This window comes from Gracilinanus agilis, chromosome 1 (genome assembly GCF_016433145.1).
Source record: "Gracilinanus agilis isolate LMUSP501 chromosome 1, AgileGrace, whole genome shotgun sequence".
Lineage (NCBI taxonomy): Eukaryota > Metazoa > Chordata > Mammalia > Didelphimorphia > Didelphidae > Gracilinanus > Gracilinanus agilis.
In genome coordinates, this window is record NC_058130.1 from 350,565,698 (window position 1) to 350,590,131 (window position 24,434).

Below are 24,434 nucleotides of genomic sequence, written 5' to 3' on the forward strand. Positions count from 1 at the left end.
TGCTTTTAGTTTCTCAAGTAAATAATTCTGGAATTTGTCTCAATAAACTGCCTTTACAATGGTGAATCATTCCCTTAGAAAATACACAGCCAGCAACACATCCTTCTGGAAAAACCCTGAAAAGACATTTTTTCAATAGCTCTATGGGTCACTCATCATATTTATTCCTTCACTTATTTACTGACTGCCTTCTGTATGCCTGGTGCTGAGGGTTATACAAAGATGACTAAGACCTGTTTCCTGCTCTAAAGGAGTTCATAATCTAACAAAGAAAATAGGACAAAGTAAGCAAGGAGGTATCCTAAGTGTGGGATAAACAAAGATAGCTGCCCTGCTGAGTAGAGCAGGCACATCTTAGAAAAGGGGTAAAGAGGGGACATAGCTGGATGGCTCAGTGAACAGAATGTTGGGTCTAAAGACAGGAGGTTCCTGGGTTCAATTCTGAACTCAGACATTTCCTAGTTCTGTGACCCTGGGTAAGATCCTCAGCCCCCCTTGCTTAGTCCTTATTCCTTTTCGGCCTTGGAATCAATACACAATATTGATTCTAAGATGGAAGGCAAGAGTTTGGAAAAGGAGAGGAAAGGGGAAAGGAAAGGAGAGAAAGGAGAGGAAAGGAAAGGAAAGGAAAGGAAAGGAAAGGAAAGGAAAGGAAAGGAAAGGAAAGGAAAGGAAAGGAAAGGAAAGGAAAGGAAAGGAAAGGAAAGGAAAGGAAAGGAAAGGAAAGGAAAAAGGAAAGGAAAGGAAGTAAAGAGAGCTAAAAGCAGGTTTGTTTTATGAGTCCTTGATCATGTTTCTAATTGTTGATTACCAGCCAAAATGCAGCAAACTCTAAAACTGAACTCTGCATCAAATTTGGCTAATACTGAACTACATTTGGTTACAATTCACATTAGTGATATCCTGAGACTTTGAAAGCATGCACAAGCTCCTCATTACAATTTCATAAAATGAAAGAGAACTCCATAAAATGGTAAATGCTCTTTGTCCCATTCACCTTAGGCTTTACTGTACCATTTTTACCATCGCTGTCTTTTACTTAGAATACTACAGGGAAAACTAGAAATAATCCTGTTTTTAAGTGCCTATTTTTTAGTAATTCCTCCTACTTTGCAGTGTAGCCACTGCTCTGGGGAGATAACACTCTGTAACCGTTGGCCTCTCCACCTCCTTTCAACTCCACCTAACAAACTGCCCCTTCTGGGATAAGCTGGTCAGGGCTAAGCTCATGCCCAGGCTACTGACTCAAGCCTTGATTGACATCACTCCCTCAGCAAGCTCTCCCCTCTGATTGAGGGCAGAGACCAAACTCCTCCCAATGCCTTCCCTAGGAGACTCTCAGCTCTCTCCTCTTGGCATCTGCTGCTCTGCTGGATTTCAGCTTCATGCAACAAGATGCCCCCTACTGTTTCCCTGACCTCACTCTTTTTTTAACCCTTCCCTTCCTTCTTGGAATCAATGCTGTGTATTGGTTCCAATGCAGGAGAACAGTAAGGGCTAGGCCAGGGATGTTGAACCTATGGCACAAATGTCAAAGATGGCATGCAGAGCACTTTCCCTCTCCACCCCCAGATTTCATTACTAGAAAGGCAGAGGGACTAGGGTGGAGCTGCTCCCTTCCCCCTCTCCACCATGTGTGATGATATTGTTTCACATCCCCCACCCCTCTGCTCAGCAGTCCAATGGGAGCTCTTTCTCCTTCCTCTGGGTGGGTTGGGGGGGGAGGGGCAGGAACATGACACTCAGTCTGGAGGGTGGGGTAGGGGCAGGGCCTGGCACTCTGTCTCTAAAAGGTTTGCCATCACCAAGCTAGGCAATGGGAATTAAATGACTTGCCCAGGAAGTGTTTGAGGTCAAATTTGAACCCTGGACCTCCCATCTCTGGGCCTAGGTCTCTACCTCACTGTCCCTTATTGTTTCCTTTTTGGATGTTATCTCTCCTTTTAGGTTGTAAGCAACTTGAGGGCAGAGATTCGCTTTCTTTTTGTTAAATATCTGCAGAGAACAGTAAGCATTTAATAAGTGTTTACCAGATTTTATTAGATGTAGCAAATATAGGGGAAAATTCACATTTGTAGATAATCCAGGCTTATCATTTCATACAGTTATAATTAAAGAAAACTAAAGAAGTTTCTGTGTAGCAAGTAGACCCTTTAAAATGGAAAATTTGATGAACAAAACAAGTAACTGAGTAAGCACACAGATCACCTATTGGATACCAGATTAGAATGTCTATAAGAAAGAAATAATTTTTAATTTTAATTGATTTCAATTTAATTATTTATTTTATTTAAGAATCTTTATGAGAAAGATCAACCAGCGGGGGCACCAAGGTGGCTTATTGGATTGAATCCCTTCAAGCATCCATAGTATAACAACCACTAAGTTTGAGTCTAAGAGTCTAGGGCCAAATATCACTTGTGACACTACCCCCAGCCACCTGAAGTGGGTTACTTCACCTTTTTTGGCCTGTTTCATCATTTTACATGAGGAAGTTGGACCAGTCATAACTTCAAATCTAGGACCTTATAACCAGTTCACTCTTTTTTTTTTTTTTAAACCTTCTGTCTTAGAATCAATACTAAATATTGGTTCCAAGGCAGAAGAGTAGTAAGGACTAGGTAATTGGGATCAAGTGACTTGCCCAGGGTCATAGAGCTAGGAAGTGTCTGAGGTCAAACTTGAACCCAGGACTTCCCATCTCTAGGCCTAGCTCTCAATCCACCGAGCCACCTAACTGTCCCTCAGTTCACTCTTAAGAACAATTTGCTAAAAAGGGCTCAGTTGATTCTTTCCTTACTAACAGGTTCAAGCCCTAAAAGTTAAGGGGGGAAAAAAAGGAAATCACAAGGGAATCCAAAGAGACAACTATTTCCCCCAATACCAAAAGCTGGATAATAGTTAAAAATATTTCAGTCCAAGGAACATAATGATAATAAATGAAATTTGAAGCCTGTGAAACACCATATACTTAAAGAAAACAAAATTTAGGAGGAAGACTGGAAATAAAGTTAACCATAGGAAATCAGAAATCCTAGTGAAAACACCTAGGGCAGCTAGGAGGCACAGTGGATATAAGTACTGAGCTTGGAGTTAGGAAGATTCATCTTCCTGAGTTCAAATCTAGTTTCAGATACCTATGAGGTATGTGACACTGGGCAAGTCCCTTAACCGTGTTTGCATCAGTTTCCTTAACTGGAAAATGAGCTGGAGAAGGAAATGGCAAACTACTCCAGTATCTTTGCCAAGAAAACCCCAAATGGGGTCATGGAGAGTCAGACACAACTTAACAACAACAACAAAAGAGAAAATACTTCTAAAACACACCAATATGTATTCTAAAAACAGTTAGAAAGGAACTTAGAATATTATGGAATAAAATAGAAAATGAAGATTTGGAACAACCACAATTTTAGACCTAACTCCTGTTTGAGGAGGTCCGATCTGGTTCAAGAGGAAATAAATGGAATTTATTTGGTCAATAGCACTGGTGATAAGATTTCCATTCATTTAATTTTACCATGGTAAGGGTAACCTACCATAAGCCATGGTTACTGGTGAATTTTAAAGAGGGAAAAATATTTGAGTGACATAGGACAATGGATACTACATAAACCTTAGGAACATCTAAAAAATTTCAGGATTTTAAGGTGATTTTGAAAAATATTTTTTTAACATTATAAAATAAATGTTGTATATCAATTTTAAGCACAAGATGGTTAAAAGGGTGCGAAACAATATCAATAATCTTGCAAAAGAAACATGCAAAAATAAACAAAAACTTAGAGCTAAAACACCTTTATTTTTTGAACAAACTATAGAAATACTACAGAACTACATATTAAAAGCAAAGACATGAAAAATAAAAATGCTAGGAAGCAAAACAACATATCTTTGAAGGCAGACCCACCTAGAACATTCATTATCCTTAATTCCCGCCAGGCCTGCAAAATGTAAGGACAACATACAGGATTGACTCTAGCTTTCAATATCAACACGGTTGTCACCATTAGAGTCAGAAAGTAAAATGTAGTTACTATGAGATTGACATTGTCAAGGTTTTAGTGGATTCTAACTAATAAACATAAGTTACAGTTAGAAGATCTTAATTAGAAAGAAAAGCCAAACTTGTTACATAAGATTCTATATGGACAGTTATACATGCATAAAGTACAGTTTTAATTTTGGTCCTCAATTTGGAATGAATTTAGTTAACAACACAAATACAGCTAATTATGTCTAGTGTTAAAAGCATCTGAAGATCAGACTTATTGGAAGATTTAAATAGTTTTTACAGATGTGTGAGGTTTTTCTATTCAATGAAAAAAAATTTACCTGTAGATGAACAATTCTCCGAAAAATATCTTCTCTCATGCTCATCTCAATATCGAAACGAGAAAGTCTTTTGTCAGCATCTGTACTTGCTGCTCGTACATCTTTGTCAGGGGAGACATGCTGGGGAAAATCCAACATGCTTCTTTCCACTGTTGGCAGAGAAAATTACTAATTTTCATACCACTCTAACCAGTGTTGTGTTGAAGTATTTTCTACAAATATAAATTATTATTTTAATGTTTGTCATTTTATATACTTGGGAAGTCTCTTGAAATGATAAGGAAACCACTTATAGAACATGATTTCAATGTACTGAATATTGTCAATAAACATTCATTTAGTGCTTTCCAAGGTTAGGTACTACGCAAAGCTCTGGGGATGATAAAAAGGAATATAAGTCAGTATTTAGCTCTGAAGAGCTTACTATCTAGTTAGGGAGAGTAGGGAAAATCTTTGGCTACATATCTCTCCATGGGGCCAGTAAATAATATTCTACTTAACTGCAAATGTATTTACTTCTGAGATTATTGCTAGGTCCATCTTGGAACATTACAGGTAGTAGGAAATTCAGGGACTAACATAAGAGGTGTCACAGATATGGTTACTGAAATATTTTGCTAGATGTTATCAATTATTACATGGACCATTGCAAAATTCTGTTCTGGGCCTTTTTCTTTTTCTACATATACATTCTCTCTCTTTGGTCAATCTCATCCACTTCAGTGGTTAATCACTTCTGGGTATTTGGTTCACTAATTTTTATCTTACCTTGCATAACTGATTAGGATAATGACAGTAGACCACAGGGAAACTTGGTTTGAAGGGAAAGATTAGTTTAGTTACTACATCTGGAGTTTGAGGTAACAGAAGAATAGCCAAACACAGGTGTTCAACAGGTAGTAGTAGTAGTAGGACTGAAATTTAGGTGGGGAGCTAAAATCTAAAGAAGAGTTAAGCTTCTTGTTAAATGATAATGGTAATCATTACTTACTCCACTCTTTGTAATTTAAGGCTGAAATGAACTTTTGACAAGTTGTTAATACAAGTTTCATTAGGGCAAAATTGTAGACAGCTAGGTGGCTCAGTGAATAGAGCACTGGAACTGGAGTTAAGAAGATCTAAATTCAAATTCTGCCTCAGTCATTTATTAGCTGAGTGATGCAGATAAAGCCTCCTCATTTGTTTCCTCATTTGTAAAATGGGGCCAATAATAAAACCTATCTCCTGGGGCTGTTGTGAAAATCAAACAGAAAATACTTACATAAAGTGCTTTGCAAATATGAAAGCATTATTATATTTAAAGCTATCCATTTTTATTAATATATCATCAGGAGAATGTTGATATTAAAAGATGAGTTTTGTGTCAAAGAGTTTTCTGGGAATCATGACACACTCTTCTTCCCTTTTAGTTATAGGTCAAACTCCATATCCCCCTGTATTTATGTCCTAGAAAAAACATGCAAACATATACATGCATATACGTATGTGTACATATGCATATACATATATATGGGATTCCCTTTCAGTTGCCTGTCATAAATTGTGCTTTATGTAGTCATCATTTATGTAATTTTTTTCTTTACTGCGAATGTTCATTATTAAGCAAATCTCTTTGGGGTGATTTGTGAATCTCATTAAGGAGGGCTCATATCATTTACAAATTTATAAAATTTACAAGTACAAAAAATTATAATTGCAAATTTACAAAAAGAAGTCATCATAGGCTCCTAGTGTTTATAAAGAATTCCTCTTCCATTTTGACTACATAGGATAACCTCAACAGCCTTAGAAAACACTTCAATGCCAAACATTTTCTTAGCTATGGTATCAGTCACTTTTGTAGGATCTTGACCTACACAAGGCACAGTGTTGGAGAGCATCTTTAGGTTGTCTGGGAGGGAAGGCACTAGTTGCAGGAGGGGTTCATGAAAGAATTCAGGATAAGACGGTGCTTGAGTTCATCTCAAAGGAAGAAGAAGCCTCTGGGAGGCAGAGGTAAGGAGGAAGAGCATTCCAGGCACAGGAGATGGATGGGGGCAAAGGCATAAATATGAAAAATAGAGTATTTTGTGAAAGCAAAAGAGAAAGGGTGAGTTGGACTAAATCATAGAGTGCAGGATGAGGAACAATGTCCAACAAGTCTAGAAAGATAAATTGGGGCCAAGATGTATTTAAACAGCTTATGTTTTGTTCCAGAGGCAACAGGAAGCCACTGGGGTTGGTTGAGTAGAGGAGTCATACGGTCAGATCTGCAGCCAATGAAGATTACTTTGGCTCCCATGCATGGGATAGACTGGAATGATGATGGGCAAGGCCTGTTGCAATAATATAGGCAGGGTGATAAGAACTTAAATTAAGGTAGTAGTTGTGGGAGTGGAGTAAAGGTGAGGGGTAAGATGTGAGAGACATGAAGGTAGAAATAGCAAGATTTCACAGATGATTGGAGACGCAGAATGAGGGAGAGAGAAAAGTCCAAGGTAATGCAGAGATCTCAAGTATAGAAGGCTGGAGGAAAATGATGCTATCATGGGAAATTTTGAAGAAAGATGGTTCATGGGGGAAAGATAATTAGTTTTGTTTGAGATATATTGAGTACAAGAAATATCTATGGGATATCGATTTTGAAATGTCTAATAGACCACTGGTGACATGGAACTAAAATTCAAGGGAGAGAATGGAACTGTATATGTAGATCAAGATATAGTCATGTGCAAGGAGATGACACCTGATGAGGTCACCAAGAGAGATAGGGAAGAATCTTGGAAAACATATGCAGCTTTCATCAGACAGATGATAAGCCAGCAAAGGAGACCAAGAAGCAGACATACAGCTAGGAGAGCCTGGAGAGAGTAGTGTCAGGAAAACCTAGAAAAGATTATTGAGGAGGAAAGGGTGGTCAACAGTGCCAAAAGCAGGAGGCTGAGATAGGTTGAAAAGGACGTGATCTTCAAAAAGATGATCACATTTGGCAATTAAAGGTCACTGATGACTTTAGAAAGAGCAGTTTTCAATTGAGTAATGAGGTCAAAAGCCTGGTTGCAAAGAGTTGAGAAGTGAATGGAGAGGAAGTAGAGTCAATGAGTGTAGACAATTTCCACCAATAGTGAAATACAGACAAAAGACTTCACTGGATCTGATTTTTGGATGAAAAGTTATTTATCATGAGCTTGGATTCTAACCCTTAATTGTTTTGTTAAATAAACCTATAAGTGCTCTTTGAATTATTTGACCAGTTAGGTCTCCTGCCCAGCTTTAGGCAGACTCATCATCTCTTTTACTTTTTTTTTTTCTGTTCTGTTAGGTTCTGTTTGGAATCTTCTACCATCTACCTCTGTAATGATTACAATTAAGCTTGTTTTCTAAACTAGCATTGATTTTGGCTACTGTCTCTCTCCTCCTTGTAAAGAGACATATTTTTAGGTGGAGGGTTAAAGTAACTTCTGGGCTTTTTCTCCTGCTTGTTTAAGAACTATGCCACCATCAGTTAAACTTCTTGAAGAAATGATGATAATCAAGGTAAACGTCTTTACTTTTATCTTATTTCCAGTTTTTTAAAGTATCAACAGCTTGTTTAAATATGATTTGCTCTATTGCCAGAGATGTTATCTCTTTTTCATCTTTTCACTTCTGCTATCACTCGGTGATGGTATGACTACATCCAGACAGTTGATTCAGAAATGTCTTCCATGTTACTAACTAGTGGTTTCCTGTCTGTTCAGATAATCAGTTCCTTTTGTGTGTATGTGTGTGTGTGTGTGTGTGTGTGTGTGTGAGAGAGAGAGAGAGAGAGAGAGAGAGAGAGAGAGAGAGAGAGAGAGAGATTATTGGTTGCTCACAATATCTAGTGCTTTCTGATTCACTTCAGGAAAAAAATATTTGTGAAATATATGTAAGATTTCTGACTTTCCTACTAGGCTTTGGTTTCTCTTATTTCTTAATCCTGAACCATAACTTTCATCATAATTTTCACTGTTGGCCTTTGGAAAAAGGCAAGGAAAGAATTTTGTTGGCATATTTAGAGACGCAGAAGATGAGGATCCAGTGAAAGACTGTGAGGCACATATCACTTACATGGGAAAACCATGAGAGCACAATGTCATGGAAACCAAGGAAAAAGATATCAAAGTGGACAGGAACTGGAAAAAACAAAAACGAAACCCTACTACAAAACAACAACCCAGCTACAATGAATATGATGATAAGATCAGTTACTATGGAGAAATATGTTTCAATACACTGACAGTAATAAAAGTCTGAATGGAAATTGTTAAGGAATAAGTGGGTGGTTAGACAGTGAAGGTAAGGAATGTAGAGTATTCTATGAGCTTGGTGGTAAAGGGGAAAAATGAGAATAATTTGGAGAATCAGGGTCCTAGGACAGTGAAAAGAGATATGAACATATTTGTAGGTAGAAAGGAATTAGGAGAGAGGGATAGAATGAGTACAGAGGTTTTATTTTTCTGGAGGAAATATCCTAGAATCAATAGATTATAGTATATACCATTAAAACTCACTGGTTTCTTGAAGTATTTGTTACTAATGACTTCTGCATGTGTAATATAATCTTTGGAAGAGAAAGGGGATTCATATCATCTAACAAAACTATATCCAGGAAAATATCGTAAAGATACATTTGGTGAAGTTTTGCAGTGGAATTTATTTTTCAATTTTATTTTTATTTTTTTGCTTTTTGTAAATTGAAAGCAACTCCTCATTTGTGATGTCATTACAATCATCATCTATTTCCAGGGCATAAATTAAATTATACATGCTGTATCTTATTAATGGGCATAGTAATAACATTCTCCATTATTACGGTATAGGCCAGTACCTAGATTTTAGCCAGTAATATGTTTTCTCACCTACCTTTCTCAATTATAATTAACTGTAGGGTTGTCAATATGTGGCAAAAATTTTGTAACACCCACATCCATGCCCCTAATATAAAAGACCCTGAATTTTCTTAAATCTTTTAATATCATTCTAAAATAGGCCTATTTTACAAAGGCATAGTTGCAGAAGTAGGTAAATAAAATGATATTGGTTCCACATAGTGAAATACAGGCAAAGGTCTTCACTGCACCTGATTTTTGAATGAGGAGCTATTTATTAGGAGCTTAGATTGTGACCCTTAATATGTAAATGACCTAACAAAATTTATTTTTAACCCATATCTTTGTGAAAAGGGAATTCTTTTCTCTCTTTGTCTATTCTGAGTTTTCACTTGTGAAAGGGAATCCTTTATTCCCTTTGTCTATTCTGAGTTAATATTTGGTTAACTACTTAAGTACCCCTACTTAGTACCTCACTAGATTGTTAAGACAGGATTAACCTTCCTTTGTCTACCTTTTGATTGAATCAACACAAGCTTGAACTAGGTAAAGGAACTTGAAAATCACATAGTGAATTCACACCCTCAGAAACTCAGTCAGGAAACTCTGAACCCTTTTAATGAGAATTCATACCTCCAGAAAGTGAGAAGAGGATCCCACAGACACTACTTCCCTGGGCAGTGCTGGGCAACTTGGAAGCTGTGATTGACCCTTGTGAAAAGAGGAAAGGACAAGAAGCCACTATAAAAGGCCCTGAATTTCTGGGGCTAAAAAGTGGACTCCAAGAAGGAAGTAGGCTTCAAGAAGAAGGTCAGCTCAAGGAAGAAAGTCAGCCTCAGGAGTCACCTTCAACTTGAGTCATCGTCTTGACTTGCCTCTTGGAGGGAACTTGGGTGAGTGAAAGGCTGGCTTTCCCTTCTCATCTTCTGGAGAGAGTTTGATTCAGGTTGAAGGTCAACAAGTCCTGGCTGAGTCAAGCCACTGGGGCAATATTTAGTTAAATAGACTAATGTCTTCTCTACCCTTTTGTATTTCTCTGCTTTCATTCTTTCCACCTCTTCGTAAATAAAAGCCATTAAAGTCATTTCAACTTTGAGCAATAATATTATAAATCAGCGACCACCATATTATTTATAATTTTCATATATTTTAGTCAAACTACTAAAATTCAATTCCTACACCTTCTGTCTTAGAATAAATATTATGTATTGGTTCCAAAGCAGAAGAGTGGTAAGGGTTAGGCAACTGGGGTTAAGTGACTTGCTCAGGGTCACACAGTTAGGAAGTGTCTGAGGCCAGATTTGAACCTAGGACCTCCTGTCTCTAGGCCTGACTCTCAATCCACTGAGCCACCCAGCTGCCCCCAGTAGATGCTATTCTGATTCCAATTTTACAATTGTAGGAATGGAGATGGCCAGAGGCTATGTGACTTGCTTTGGATCCTATAAACTAGTAATCTGGGGTCTGGATCAAGTCTTCCTGACTCAAGCTCAGGGCTCTATCCATTCTGTGTCACTTAGTAGCCTCAGAAGAACCACAACTTTGTCTGGATACATAACAAATGCAATCCTTATTAGTGCCTTTATAATAGCATCGTAAATATCTAAGTAAATGAGCCATCTCTATGCATCACCACATTGTGATGATTAGGTTATTAAGATCTGATTAAATATAAATTCACTCTCCCTTCCAAAGGAAGAATAAAATAGAGATTATCAAGCCCAATATGCATAATATTCATTTAAAAGCATGTGTTTAATAATACAATTAAGATTTTGATTGGATTTTTTGACATTAACCTTAAAAAATTAACAGGGAAGTTAAATGGCTCATGATCTCAAATCAGTAACATAAGAGGCACAAACTTAGAGACATGGTTTTAAATAAACAAGAATGTTGAAAAGGATTTCCTTTCTTACTCATTCCCAAAGGTCACCAACTAGAGTTTGTGCTTGCTGCTGAAACAGGCAGTCAACATCATGGCCACCCAACACCTTATATCAGGCATTTGCAGAGGTGAAAGGCACTAGGAGATGGCCAGGAATGTGGAACTTGGGACGAGGAGGTAGGAGTTAGTTGGTTTTTTAAAAAATCATGAGGGGGCAGCTGGTGGCTCAGTGGATTGAGAGCCAGGCCTACAAATGGGAGATCCTAGGTTCAAATCTGACTTCAGACACTTCTAGCTGTGTAACCCTGGGCAAGTCATATAACCCCCACTTCCTAGCCCTTACTGCTCATCTGCCTTAGAACTAATACACCTTATTGATTCTAAGATGGAAGGTAAGGGTTTTAAAAATTTTTTTTTTAAATCATTCTTTGGCATGAGAAATGTGGAAATATGTACTACATAAAAAAAAAAATAAGAAAACAAAAATCATGCTTAGGAAATGATGCTGGGAAAGCTAGGTTGCTCAATGGATAGAGTGCCAGGCCTGTCCCAGGATCAAATCTGGTCTCAGATACTTCCTAGCTGTGTGACCTTAGACAAGTATAAGGATGATATTAGAAATTAAGTCTCATTATATTAGTTTAGAGATAAGAAATAGAGAAGTTGGCTTGAGAAAGAATTGGAGTTTTAAACAGATTTGAGACAGTGTCAGTTTCAAATATTGACTGTGTGTGTGGGGAGAGGTAATGGTTTTTCTGTGACAGTCTCTGGGTGTTGCAGTTACTCTGAGGGGGGTGTGCGCTCTCTCTCTCTCTCTCTCTCAGTCCTGGGAGCAAGTAACATCTTCTCTCTCTCTACCCATTGTCTGAGGTAGAAGGAAAGGAGGGAAAAATCTGAAGGAGTTAAATGATTTTCCTTTTCAAACTTGGGAAACACTAGTGACTGTCTATTGCTGTTTCATAAATTGTTTTTATATCTGAGAAGACCAAAGAAAGACCTGGTCTTTGGTTTGGACTTTGAGTCAGCTAAGGCTCAGAGTCCTAACTTGGTTCTTGCTGAGGCTCAGCCAGCTAGCCTTTGTTATTTTTTATAATTATATACTTCATATAAGGATAATAGTATTAGTTTTATTGTAGAATAGGGAAAATAGAGAAGTGGTTCCTTGTGGAACCAGGGAGTTTTATTTGGGTGGAGTTAGAATCCCTTAGAATTAGAAATCTTTTTTTATCCTTATAGTCTCAATAAATAGTTTGTTTTTCTATAACAACATGCCTTAATGCGCTGATACTTACCTGCATATTTCACTTCTAAATCTGCGAGTGCCTGTAAACTATTTTCGTATGTCACTTTCCCAATATCAAGCATTCCAACAGTGTCATACACTTCCTTGGTTTGTAGTATGAGCTCATCAGTTCTTGCTTTAATTTGTTCTGGTGACAGATCCCACTTCAAAAAGTTTTTTTTGGCTGATGAAGATGAAGACCTCAATTGAAGAGGGGACATAATTTCTCTCCCTAATGTCATTCTTATGAAAATCCTGGAACCACCAGCTCTGAAAAAAATTGAGGAAATAATTTCAATTAGGTCATAGAATCATAAGAGCTAACTAAATACAAGAGAGGCTAAACAATTTGTTCAAATTCAAACAAACAAACAAAAAAAAGAGGATTTGAACCCAGTATCTCTCACTCCACTCCTTTTCCTTATACCATATTTGTTAGTACCATTTTTATTATACTAATACCTAAGGAACCATGATTGTCACCTATCTAAATTAAGAAGTAAAACATATAAAAACATTTTTTTAGAGGAAGAAGGGCAATGATTAAAATTTTTAAAAAATTGAACAATGCCAAATAAACTGAGTATTTCCATTAGGAAGAATAGGAAAACAAAATCTGTGGATCAAATATGCAGAGTCAAGTAAAACAAATACCTAGATTGGCCATATTCAAAAATATGTGTGTTCTTCCTCACCTTGAATTCAATTCATCATCTCTCTATCAGAAGGTTGGCAGTATGTTTTACTATAGGTCTTTTAAAGTCATAGTTGGCCATTGCGAAGACTGGAATTTTCAAGTCTTTAAGATTTTTTTTTTTAGCATCAATATCCTTCCAATGATGCTCTATACATTCTATAACTTGGAATGTCACAATCACTTCTGAATTCTCAAAATTGCAGTTCACTCAAGAGCAATGGAGAAATGCGTGATGTGTAAAAATGACTCATGACCAATAAAAACAGGCATGAGAAAGATAGTATAAAAGATAACATCAAAGAAATGAATGACAGGAAAAGGGGGGGCTGGTTTACAGAGCAATGCTGAGGGCTAACAAATGGATTGTTTTTATGTTGCACTAGTGCCCACCTAATGTTAAGAGACTTAGAGGAAGGCCTCCAGAACAATGGGGGATCTCCAGCAGATGATTTATGGGAAAAGGACAGGATCAAAAAGGTTCAGTAATACATGTACCATTGCACAGGGAGATGCTCACATGGCAGAGATCTCACATCTCTGGAAGTTTTAAGGACAGGTCTCTCTTCTAATTCAATTCAGATCTAGATCTAATTCAAATTTGAGTTCCAATCTAATACGTACATTTGAGGAGCTAGCCAATTAGAACCCAGCCTTAATCAACATGCACCACATGCTGTGACTGATAGAATTCCCTCACATGGACTTTGGAACATACATAGATATTCCTGTTGAATACTTCTTCCTGTATGCTAACTGAGGAGTGGGAAAAAAAAGTCTCTTCAACTAGTTTCTGAGCTTGAACTGGGCATGCAATCAAAAAACTCCCATGAGGGTAAATTGTCCTCCTTTTTCCCTCTTTCCCTCTGTCTGAATGAAGAGGCTATCATTGCTGTAAGCTGCTGGGAGGAAAGAATACCAGGAAGAAAGAATACTCTCCTACTGATCAACAACATAGCACCATGTATAAACGGCCCTGCTATTGCTTCTGCTGATGTTCTATTCTTTCCTGCTTTAAAAGAAGGAATACTGGAAATACAATGCTCAGTTATATCTGTGACTTTCTAAATAACCAGAGAGCACACAGGGTCCAACAACCAAACTCTGTGGTCATTTGCTGGCTGCCAAACCCAGTGAGGAAAGAGCTGCTTGACTCAGCAGAGTAATAGACTGATAACAGCTAAGAGTAAGAAACTCATCTGTGGTCTATGCTGTAGTCAGGAATGAACTTGGCAAGCCACATTTTTGTTGCTGTTGTTTAAACCCACTCTTCCCAGGGATCAAGGTGCCACCAATTGGGGCAGGATATGTTTATATTTTGATTCTTGCTGTATCTCCTCAATAACTATGTCTTTGTAAAAGCTAATTCAGGTTAATCTATTAAATGGTACTGCAAGTAATCATTAGGTCAATTGAGAAAATGAAAAAGGAGAGTAAAGGCAAGGGGAAGGGGAAAGAATGAGCATTTAGAAAGCACCTACTACATTCTAGGCCCAGTGCTTACAGGATTAAGTTCAAAGTTTTGTGGCATGTACATATTTTGAGAAGATTGAATTGATCTTGTATCATTTTCTTATTGATCTTAATTACAACTAATTGCTTTTGTTCTGTAACTGCTTAAGTCATGGGTCTTTAGCTCTGAACTTGGTTCTGAGATTCAGCTGGTCTGTCAAGGGTCAAGTTAAAAAAAATCCAGTTTGCCTGCTAATCACGGATCTATTCTTGCTTCAAGGAATTTAGCTGACCTAGAGAGATGTGCATAAACACAAAGAGACTCTGGCTTAATATCTTTACTCCACCAAGTTATCCTTTAAGGATGTCTGGTTGGCTATACGAAAGTCTGGGCCTCTACTTCAGCCCTGCATTCAAATAATGAGCACTTCTTAGACTCATGGGAGAAGAAGGGGGATTATTGCAAGCCTCCATTGCCAAATTTCCAACCAATCGTATTGTTCCCTGTACCTCAGCTTTGTAATGAATCATGTTGTCCTCAATCTGATGCTATCAAGTTCTGTTCTTTGTTTTCTACTCCCTGAAACCTATGAAAGGGGAGCTTTCTTTTTGCTTGGGGTCTTTAGCATAAATGAAGGAAAGCCACTGACCCATTTGTGGACAGGTTTGTTTTCAGGTTAAACAGTTATTCAACACAAATACAGATTACCAAATTCTATGGAAACCAACAATGATTCTTGGAATTTTAAAGCAAGGAAAAGAAATTGAGTGTAAGTTACAACCAGCAGTTATCTGAGTCACTTACAAAACATCAGCAGTGAAAGGGAAGTAAGAATGTACACTGAAACAGATGATGTGTAATTCTGATGGAAGTGCTGTCTTATGTGGGCAACATTTCATTCTAGGAGTTTAAGTTTTACTGTCTAGGCTTACTTTCCCAGGACAGCCTCCATCTGTGGCAATTTTACTCCTACCATATAGTTGTTTTGATTATGACGCATGCATCTGATTTTTATTTAGATATACTGATGAAGGAATGATTACTTCCACCTTGACTATACTATATTCATCATTGAATCTATTCCTTGAATGAATTTATTCCTTTCATTTCAGGAATGAAGATTCCTGAATTTATTACTTTAATATCTGAAAAGCAGTGCCTTTCTGAATTCATTAATGAGTTTTATGAGGATCAAATTAGGAAGCACTTTTCACCTGAGTTACTAGATTTTTTTTTAACCCTTACCTTCTGTCTTAGAATCAATACTGTGTATTGGTTCCAAGGCAGAAGAATGGTAAGGGATGGGCAATGGGAGTTAAGTGACTTGCCTAGGGTCACACAGCTGGGAAGAGTCTGAGGCCACATTTGAACCTAGGACTTCCCACCTCTAGGCCTGGCTCTCAATCCACTGAGTCACCCAGCTGCCCTAGTGAGTTACTAGATTAAAAAATGAAACCAAACCCCCAAAGACAAGAAATCATTTTCTATCTTCATAAAAAACTTTTCTTCCTTTCTTCTGAGGTTTTTTCTTTCTCATTTTTCCTTTTCTAATTTTCTTGTGGTAAAAGCCTGAGCTTATCTCCCTTAAGAGCTTCTACTTCCAGTTATAAAATGTGCCAGAGGGGGGAAAAAAAGCAGTCCAGTGAAGCTTCTATATAAAACACTTCCACCTGTTTGTGTCTCTTGTCTCAAGTTTATTCCTTTGGCACATTACTTCCCCCTGATGTTCCTACCTTCCTTCCTTTCTGTTTATTTAAACAAAAAAAAAATTTTTTTTTAATTTTGCTGTGATTCCCTGAATATCTCCTGGGTTAGGATACATAGGGAAAGTCAGGAAAACAGCTGTGCTTAGTGCCCTGGGGAGGCAGGGAATAGGGCTAAGACTGTGCATCACTCCTCCAACTTCCTCCAATTGCCAACCCTAATTGCTACAAGCTACGCAAAGAGCACAGGTGTGACCCTCTGGGTTGCTATAGGATACAAGGATGATTTGAAAACAAGAGTCTTGGTAAATAGATGATTTTCAAAGTTACATTAAACAGGATTTTTTTCTCTCTTAAAAATTATTAGGTCCTACCAACTGTTCATTTTATTCCCCTGACATTTTTAACTGTTTTCACTGTATGAACCATTCCCACATACACGTCATTATGCTATTTCTAACCCTGAAAAATGGCAGAATCTTCTCCAAAATTTATGGGAAAGAATAGTGACGGATGGTGCCTCTGGCCTTGCAGAAGATAAATGAAGTGCCTCTAGAGCAGAGACAGGCTGTTTAAGTTTTAGCTAATGAAGATGTTGCAGGGGTATCTCATTTGGCCATGTGACTTGTCACAGCTGCTCTCTGAGTTAATGTTGATTCTCTTACTGTGCTTTGCAGAATGTTTTGAAGATTATGATTTCAGAATTTTTCCACCTAATCTTTTTTTCAAAGTTTACCTCAAATGCAGATTTCTCTTTGAAGCCTTTCTTGACATTTTGAGACTCACTCAACACTTATCTAGTTCATGAATACTACAACTTTTCTCTCAGATACTATTATAAGCTCCTTGAAGGCAGAAAATGCAACTAAATCAATTGAATCCACCAAAGGCTGGATATAGAGGAAAAGAAAGCCAGGTGAGGACTCAGGTACCTCTAAAGTCTCATTCTGTTCTAAATATATGATCCTAAGAGTTAAGAATATAGATATCAGGATGGAAACAAGCATTTAACATGCACCTATTAAATGCAAATGCAAAAGTACTGTTGTTTGGTACTGGGAGTGGAGTGAGAAGAGCTAAAATTTAGATAAGACACTGTCTTTCTTTGTCTTTATTCCAAATTGCCTTAATTTTGTCCAATTGAATCAAATTCAGTAAAAACTCCACAAATATCTATTCAGTGCTTATAATGTGCAAGACACCAGGGAACAAAGATGAAAGTGAAAGCCTCTCCCTACCTTCTTCAAGGGGATAAAACATGCATCCAGAAAACTGAAGGAAAGATAATTGGAGGGAGAGAGAGAGAGAGACAGAGAGAGAGAAAGAGACAGAGAGACCTAGATCAGCATGGGGGGAACCAGAAAAGGCAGCATCTGAGTTCAGCCTTGAAGGAGGCTAATAACTATGAAGAGGAAGAAGTGAGACTCATCAGATTGGCAAAATTTGACAAAAAAGGAGCTGGAAGGGCTATGGAAAAACAGAAACAACAGATACTGTGAAGTAGTCCAACCATTCTAGAAAAAATCAATTTGGAACTATGACTCAGAGAGATGTAAAGGCTGGATATAGAGGAAAAGAAAGCCAAAATGGGAGAGAGAGAGAGAGTCTAGTAGAATAGGAAGGAGTAGGCATGGCCTAGTAGAGAGAGCAATGAACTTGAGTTCAGGGAGACCTGGATTCAAATCCCATTCTTAGCTCTTACTAGCTGTGGGATAACAAACTTTTTGTGTATTAGGATCCAGCAGATTAAATAGGATTTGGGGAGGAAGGGGAAGATGGACTCAGGTACCTCTAAAATCTCATTCTGTTCTAAATATATGATCCTAAGAGTTAAGAAAATAGATATCAGGAAGGAAACAAGCATTTATTACATACCTATTAAGTGCAGAGAATAGTGCTAATTATTATCTCATTTGATTCTCATAATAACCCTAGAAGGTAGAAAATAGGTGCTATTATCCTCATTTTACAGTTGAGGAAACTGAGGCAGTTAGAGATATAGAGAGTTTCCCACAGTCACACTTTCAGAAAGAGGGAGGCAACATTTGAATTTGAATTCAGGTCTTCCTGACATTAGTCCCAGAACACTATCTACTTACTGTGTCACCTGGTTGCCTCTACTCAGGACCAGGGAGAAGAGCAGATTGAATGTAAATGAAGAAATGGAGATGGTGAGAGGATCAGAGGCTGTAGCTGGAGAAAACAAATTTAAAACTCAGGATCTTGAAAGCACTGTAGTTTCATGATATGTTCATGAAGCCCAGGGTTTGACTATGCTGGTGTGTGATTGAAGGCCAATGAAGAAATCCATAGGGTTTTTTTTTTTTTTTTGTGCCTTATCTGTAAGCTAAGCATCTATGAGGTACTAAAAAATGTACATACTTTGAAAATTGATCATTCTGAATAAAGCACAGCAGCAATCTTACAATACGCAACAAGCCATAAAACAAAAACATCTCTTTGATTCAGTAATCCTACTAATGGGAACACTCACCAAGGAATACACACCAAAGTACTAATTAAGAGGAAAACAAAGAGCTTCTGGTAGAAAGTATCTATAGCTGTGTGTAAGTAAGTGAAAAATGAAAAACACAATTCCCACTACTGGGCATACTGAAAGCAAGGTAAAACATATGAAAAAATACTCGCTGTAACACACAGTGGCAGCAAAAAGAAAAAGGGGAATAAAGAAGGTATCCAATGATTGGGGGAAGGGCTGAAGAAATTGAGCTATATAATTAAATCTCATGCCATAAGAAATGATGAAGATGAAGATTAAAAAAGGAAAGATATGAATAAAATGATATGGAACAAATTCAATAAACATTTATTAAAGGGGCAGCTAGGTGGCTTAGATAGAAAGCCAGGTGTGGAAATGGAGACCCTGGGCAAATCTCTTAACCCTCATTGAGAAGGCATCATTTGACAAAAAAGATATATGTTTATATAAAACTATGTCTAACCAAACATTAATTATTTCTCTGGAAAATCTTTTGAAAAGCAATGGTACTCAAGGATAACCTACCCCCTTAAATCTGAACTTAAATTAACCACATATGACAAAAGATTAATATTCAGCAATAAAAAAGATTTTGAAACATTTTTAGAAAGAAAATTAGAAAGGAAGAGATTACTTGTTCCTTAGATATCCCAAACAGAATTCATGTAGAATTCATGTAGAAATGAATGTAGACAGCAATGGCAACAGAAGGGCTAGTTAGAGACTTCTTTCTAAATGTACACACAGAGATGAGGTGAAGGCAGAAATTCAGTAGAAGTAACAGTGAGGAAGCAGATAGGGGGCATTATGGACAGAACCTGGTGATTGATACCTTGCCTTCAGGTAAATGCTTCTTTTGGAGGACTACATTATAACATGGGAAGTACATGAAAGGAAGGGAGGGGATTAGGGAAATAAAGAATGAGTCATGTGGCAGGGCCAAAATAAAGGAATAAATTTCAGTTTCTGTGATTTCAGAAAGAGTAGATGAAGGGGAAGAGGGGGATGATTGAAAAGCATGAGGGAGAAAGAGGTCTTTTTTGAAGGTGGGAGGGGATTCTACTAATGAAGGCTCTTGTGAAAGTGAAGACCTTACACTGGATGAAGCCACTGTGGATTTGAATCCTGAAAAGTTTATTTGTAATGAGGAGGAAGTTGGAACCCCTAGGGGCAACTGGCACCTAGAAGAGTGGGAGAACATGGACACAAGGAGATTTCCAGGCAAATGCTTTTTAAAATAAAAGGTCAACAAGAAAGAATATATTTCAATAGAAGGTGGGACCTGGATACATACCCTGCTATGGGGTAGGGTCCTCTCTGATACTTGATTTTAGAAGAACAATAGAAGGGGAATCCATGGGGTATGCCTACAAGGCTTAGCCCTTACCTCAATTCTGCCTTGGAACTGATGCTTAATATCAATTCTAAGACAGAAGGTAAGGGTTAAAAAACCCTACAAATTTTATTAAGTGCTTACTATGTGCTGCCAGGCACTATGCTATGCACGGGGGATGCAAATAAAGAGAGTCCCTGCTCTTCTGGAGCTAACAATCTAATGGGGAAGACAACACCTAAAAGGAAACTGGGTTACTGCAAAGAAACTATGGCACATCAAAGCAATATATACTATAATGCTATAAAGAATAGCAAGTAGGGACACAGATGATGAACCAGGAGCTAAGAAAGGTTAGGTAAACTTGTTTGGAGTCACAAAGGGTCTAAGGCAAGATTTTAAATCAGGTCTTCCTAAATTCAAGTGCAATACTCTATATGAGGTCTTCAGCCTTTACCTCATCAATGACATTATTTCATACTCTTCTTTCCCAGTGTTCTCTTTTCATTGTCTTCCTAATCTTAGCAAATTTGCTTTCATTTTAGCCATGTACACCACTCTTCCTTAAAGCACCATTATTGCTGCATTATTAAACAAGTCTAGGCTTCCAAAAGCCTCTTCTATTAGAATCCCTTGGCCCCCTCCACATTTCTTTTCCCATCTTGGACCCACATGTACTTCCCTACTTATCTCAGACTCATCAGTTTCCTTTGGCTGCTTATCTTACTCTAATTTTTTAGCTTCCTCTAGAGGACTTTATCCTCATGAATAATTTTTTTCCTATTAGTTAAATAATATTCCTCAAATCTGACTTAGTCCAGAGCCCTTCAAATCTGGCAATTCTCAAGACCATTCTCTCAGATCTGTCTCCAATTAATGTATTTATCTTGTCTAAACTCCACCCCATTGCCGAAATACAATTATTCTGGACATGTACTTTCTGCTTACGTTATTACCAAAGACCAATGTTGACTCATGTTCAAAGCCCAAAGGAACAATTAATTCATACAATATGCTTATGTTTACTCTTCTAATCTCAAAGGCAATTATAGTTGCTTAGTAAACAAAAATGTGCTGGTATTATCTAGAAATTCACAAATTCTATATATTTCAATGCAGAGATCCTGGCTTAGCTAATACTTTTGTAAAAAAAATCAAATAGTAGCAAACACAAAAGGTTTTACTAAAGTAAACAATTACCTCTGGGAGTACAATTGTAAACATACCACAGTGTATTAATTTGCTAAGTTGCTCATCAACTGAACATATTTTTCTATATAGCTAAACACAGCAAAAAAGTCTGGGGAGTTAGAAAACATGAGTCTGAATCCTGGCTTTGCCACTTAGTTATTTGCCACTTTAATCCAGGGAAAATTACTTAACCTTTGTGGGCCTCAGAGTCTCTGTATAAAAAAGACAGGAAATTGACAAGTTGACCCCTAAAAGTCCCTTCTTGGGTCTTTAAAGCTATAACTATTGGTATAGCCATTTCTTATTATTGGGACAAAAATCTGTTCATAAGAATTGTCAATAAAGTGAAAACTCATAAAAAGAAAATGGACTGTGACCCATCTTTAGAGGCCTAGATATTGTAAAGGGGCAGGTAGGTATTCATCTCTGAATTATTTTTTTTAAACTTCAGAGAGAGTCGACACTCTCAGGACATTTTCATAGGGGAGTTGGAACAGTAAAAAGTTTATAATTTATATAATGAAAACCAAATATATTATTATTTATTATTAAGCAAAAATCTCTAAACCAAGGATCCTAGAATAGGATTATTACATTTTTAGCTGACATTTACTAAAACATCTATTCATTCATAGTTCAAAATATTTTATTTTACAATTGGTATATATCCCATTCATTCTATAGAATTAACAGAATTAAAATGGGCCAAGGACTCTATGCTGTATATTAATAATATAATTAAATACTCAATAAATTCTGTCTACTGACGATGATGAAAGGTGGGTTCTATATAGTTTAGTACCTGAGAAAGAATATGAAATGCCTAGTCATTATGACCAATGTCTACAAACATACTGTAAGAATGACTGATATGTGAGAACTGGGAACTCATTTATTAGCCCTCCAACTGCCCCTACTCTCTCTAAGGAAAAATACTGACTGGTGGAAGAAAGGAAAGAGGGAAGAAACAAGCACTTATTAAATGTCTACTATGTGCCAGGCCCTATGGTAAGTGCATTGCAGTTATTATTTCATTGATCCTCACAACAACCTGGGGAGATAGGTCCTATTTTTATTGTCATTTTACAGTGAGGGAACAGACAAAAAAAGGTCAAATGACTTGCCCAGGGTTACACTCACAGCTAGTGAGGGTCTAATGTCATATTTGAACTCAGGTTTTCCTTACATCAGGTCCAGCACTATTTCTACTGTGCCACCTGGTAGCCTCTGGGATGGCAAGATGATTGGTATTGGGGTTTTTTATTCAATATTTTCTTTGTCTGAATCTGTGATTTCAATGGTGTAGAACTCCAAAGAAAGAAATTCCTTCTACCAGTGAAAATTAAGAAATTTTTTTTTTTTGCAGCTCAGTTTTAGAGAGTGGCCCGGCATGCCAAGAAAGTATTTGACTTTCCTTGAATTACACTACACACACACACACACACACACACACACATAAATAAAATCTAAAAAGTGAGACTTGAACCCAGAACTACCAGTCCCTGAATCTGGTTCTCTATAGACTATGTGCAATCTTTCATTTCATGTTTAATGTGAGCCTTTCTTCTTGCCCTTGTAAAAAGAGGCAGATGAGATATTTCAGAGATCTTTTCCAGTTCTCAATTTATGATCCTCTTTTGTGAAGGGAGCTATCTAGAACTAGATGGCAATTTTATTTACATAATCATAAACCACATTCTTATATTTTGATATTTAAAAAAATGATTTCTGGCACTTTCATAGTGCCTGGCATCTTTGAGGTACTTAAATGTTTACTAATTGGTTGGTTAGTTGCAAAAGAACAGAAACATCAAACTAGGCACCTTAGTTCTACACCAAAGCTGAAGAAAACATGAATGGCTCAGAGGTATAATAAGTTACTAGGTTTGTCTTGAGAGTTCAGAGATCATTCTTGAATGCTATGTGTTGAAGGTGAAGTGGTAATAAGTCACAAATGTTGAATGAAAAAAAAAACAAAGAAAAATAAGATTGGATACAGACCTAAGAGAGGTCTTATAGATAGATCACTTGGTCCAGCAACCTCATTTTCCAGTTGAGGAAACTAAAGACTAGCCAAGTTAAACTATTAGTCTAAAGTTACATACTCTACCACAGGTAACTAGTGTCAGAGCCAGGACATGAACTCTCTGAATCCCAAAAGAAAGATAGCTCTTTCTATTCTATCATGCTTTATCTCAATTAAAAAGTGCTATGTAACCCCAAAGAAATAAAAGAGGAAAAGGGCTCATGTGTACAAAAGTATTTTCACTTTGTGTGTATGTGTGTGTGTATACCACATGTTCTGACAAAGAACTGAAAGCTAAGGGAGTATCCATTGATTAGGGAATGACTAATGGTATATGTACAAATGTGATGGTATACTATTGTGTTGTTAGAAAGGATAAAGGGTACACTCTCAGGGAAACTTGGGAAGATTTGTATGAATGGCTGAAGAGTGAAGTGAGCAGAACTAGGAGATCAATTTTTGCAACAATGCCATTATTGTAAAAACAAATAACTTGATTGACTTAACTCTGATCAATGATATGACCAGCTACAGTTACAGAAGATTCATAAGTGCAGATTGAGACTGTTTTTTTTTGGACATGCCATTTTGAGATTTGCTTTGCTTGACTATTCATTTTGTTACTAGCGTTTTGTCACTGTTTTTCTTCCTTTCTTTTTTTATGGGGTAGTAGAAGAGGAAAAACAATTTTTCTGCACTGCATGTCAGGATGCAGACAGAATGGGCCATCTAAGGTAAAAATCCGAGACTCCTCTTTTGACTCACTTTTAGATCCCCACTGTTTCTCAATATTCTTATTGGAAAGCTTTGAGTCCTTAACAGACCAGCAGCTACTGAGTTCACCATTTTTCTCCTTGATAATTAAGAAGCCTGAACTCTAAAAAATATATTACTTAGATAATCAGGCTGGAGACAGACAAAGCTAGTCAAGACTTTATCTGACCAGGTGCAGTCCTATAATTCAAGAGGACAAAACTCAATTAGTAAAAATCTCTATGAAATATATTTCTGCTCCCAGAATTAACCCCCTACTAATTGGTGGTTGGAATTTGGCCTTTGACCCTGGATCTATCTCTCTACTTTTTAGACTTTAATGAGTTTTTGTATGATTTGTGACCCCTTCACAGCTGTGATTCTTTTTCTGTGTTTTTTGTTTGAAACCAGTATATAATAAACTCAAGACTCCATGGAGTTGGA

At 37.2% G+C, this 24,434-nt stretch overlaps 1 protein-coding gene across 1 annotated transcript in view; it reads right to left on the reverse strand.

Moving 5' to 3' along the window:
• NLN (neurolysin) overlaps window positions 1-24,434 on the reverse strand; it is a 143,354-nt gene that overhangs the window by 88,087 nt on the left and 30,833 nt on the right. Inside the window, exons 2-3 of the mRNA XM_044657715.1 lie at window positions 12,348-12,607; window positions 4,336-4,484 (exon numbers count right to left, since the gene is read on the reverse strand). Coding sequence (XP_044513650.1) covers window positions 4,336-4,484; window positions 12,348-12,607 — 409 coding nt within the window. The remainder of the gene's footprint in view (window positions 1-4,335; window positions 4,485-12,347; window positions 12,608-24,434) is intronic.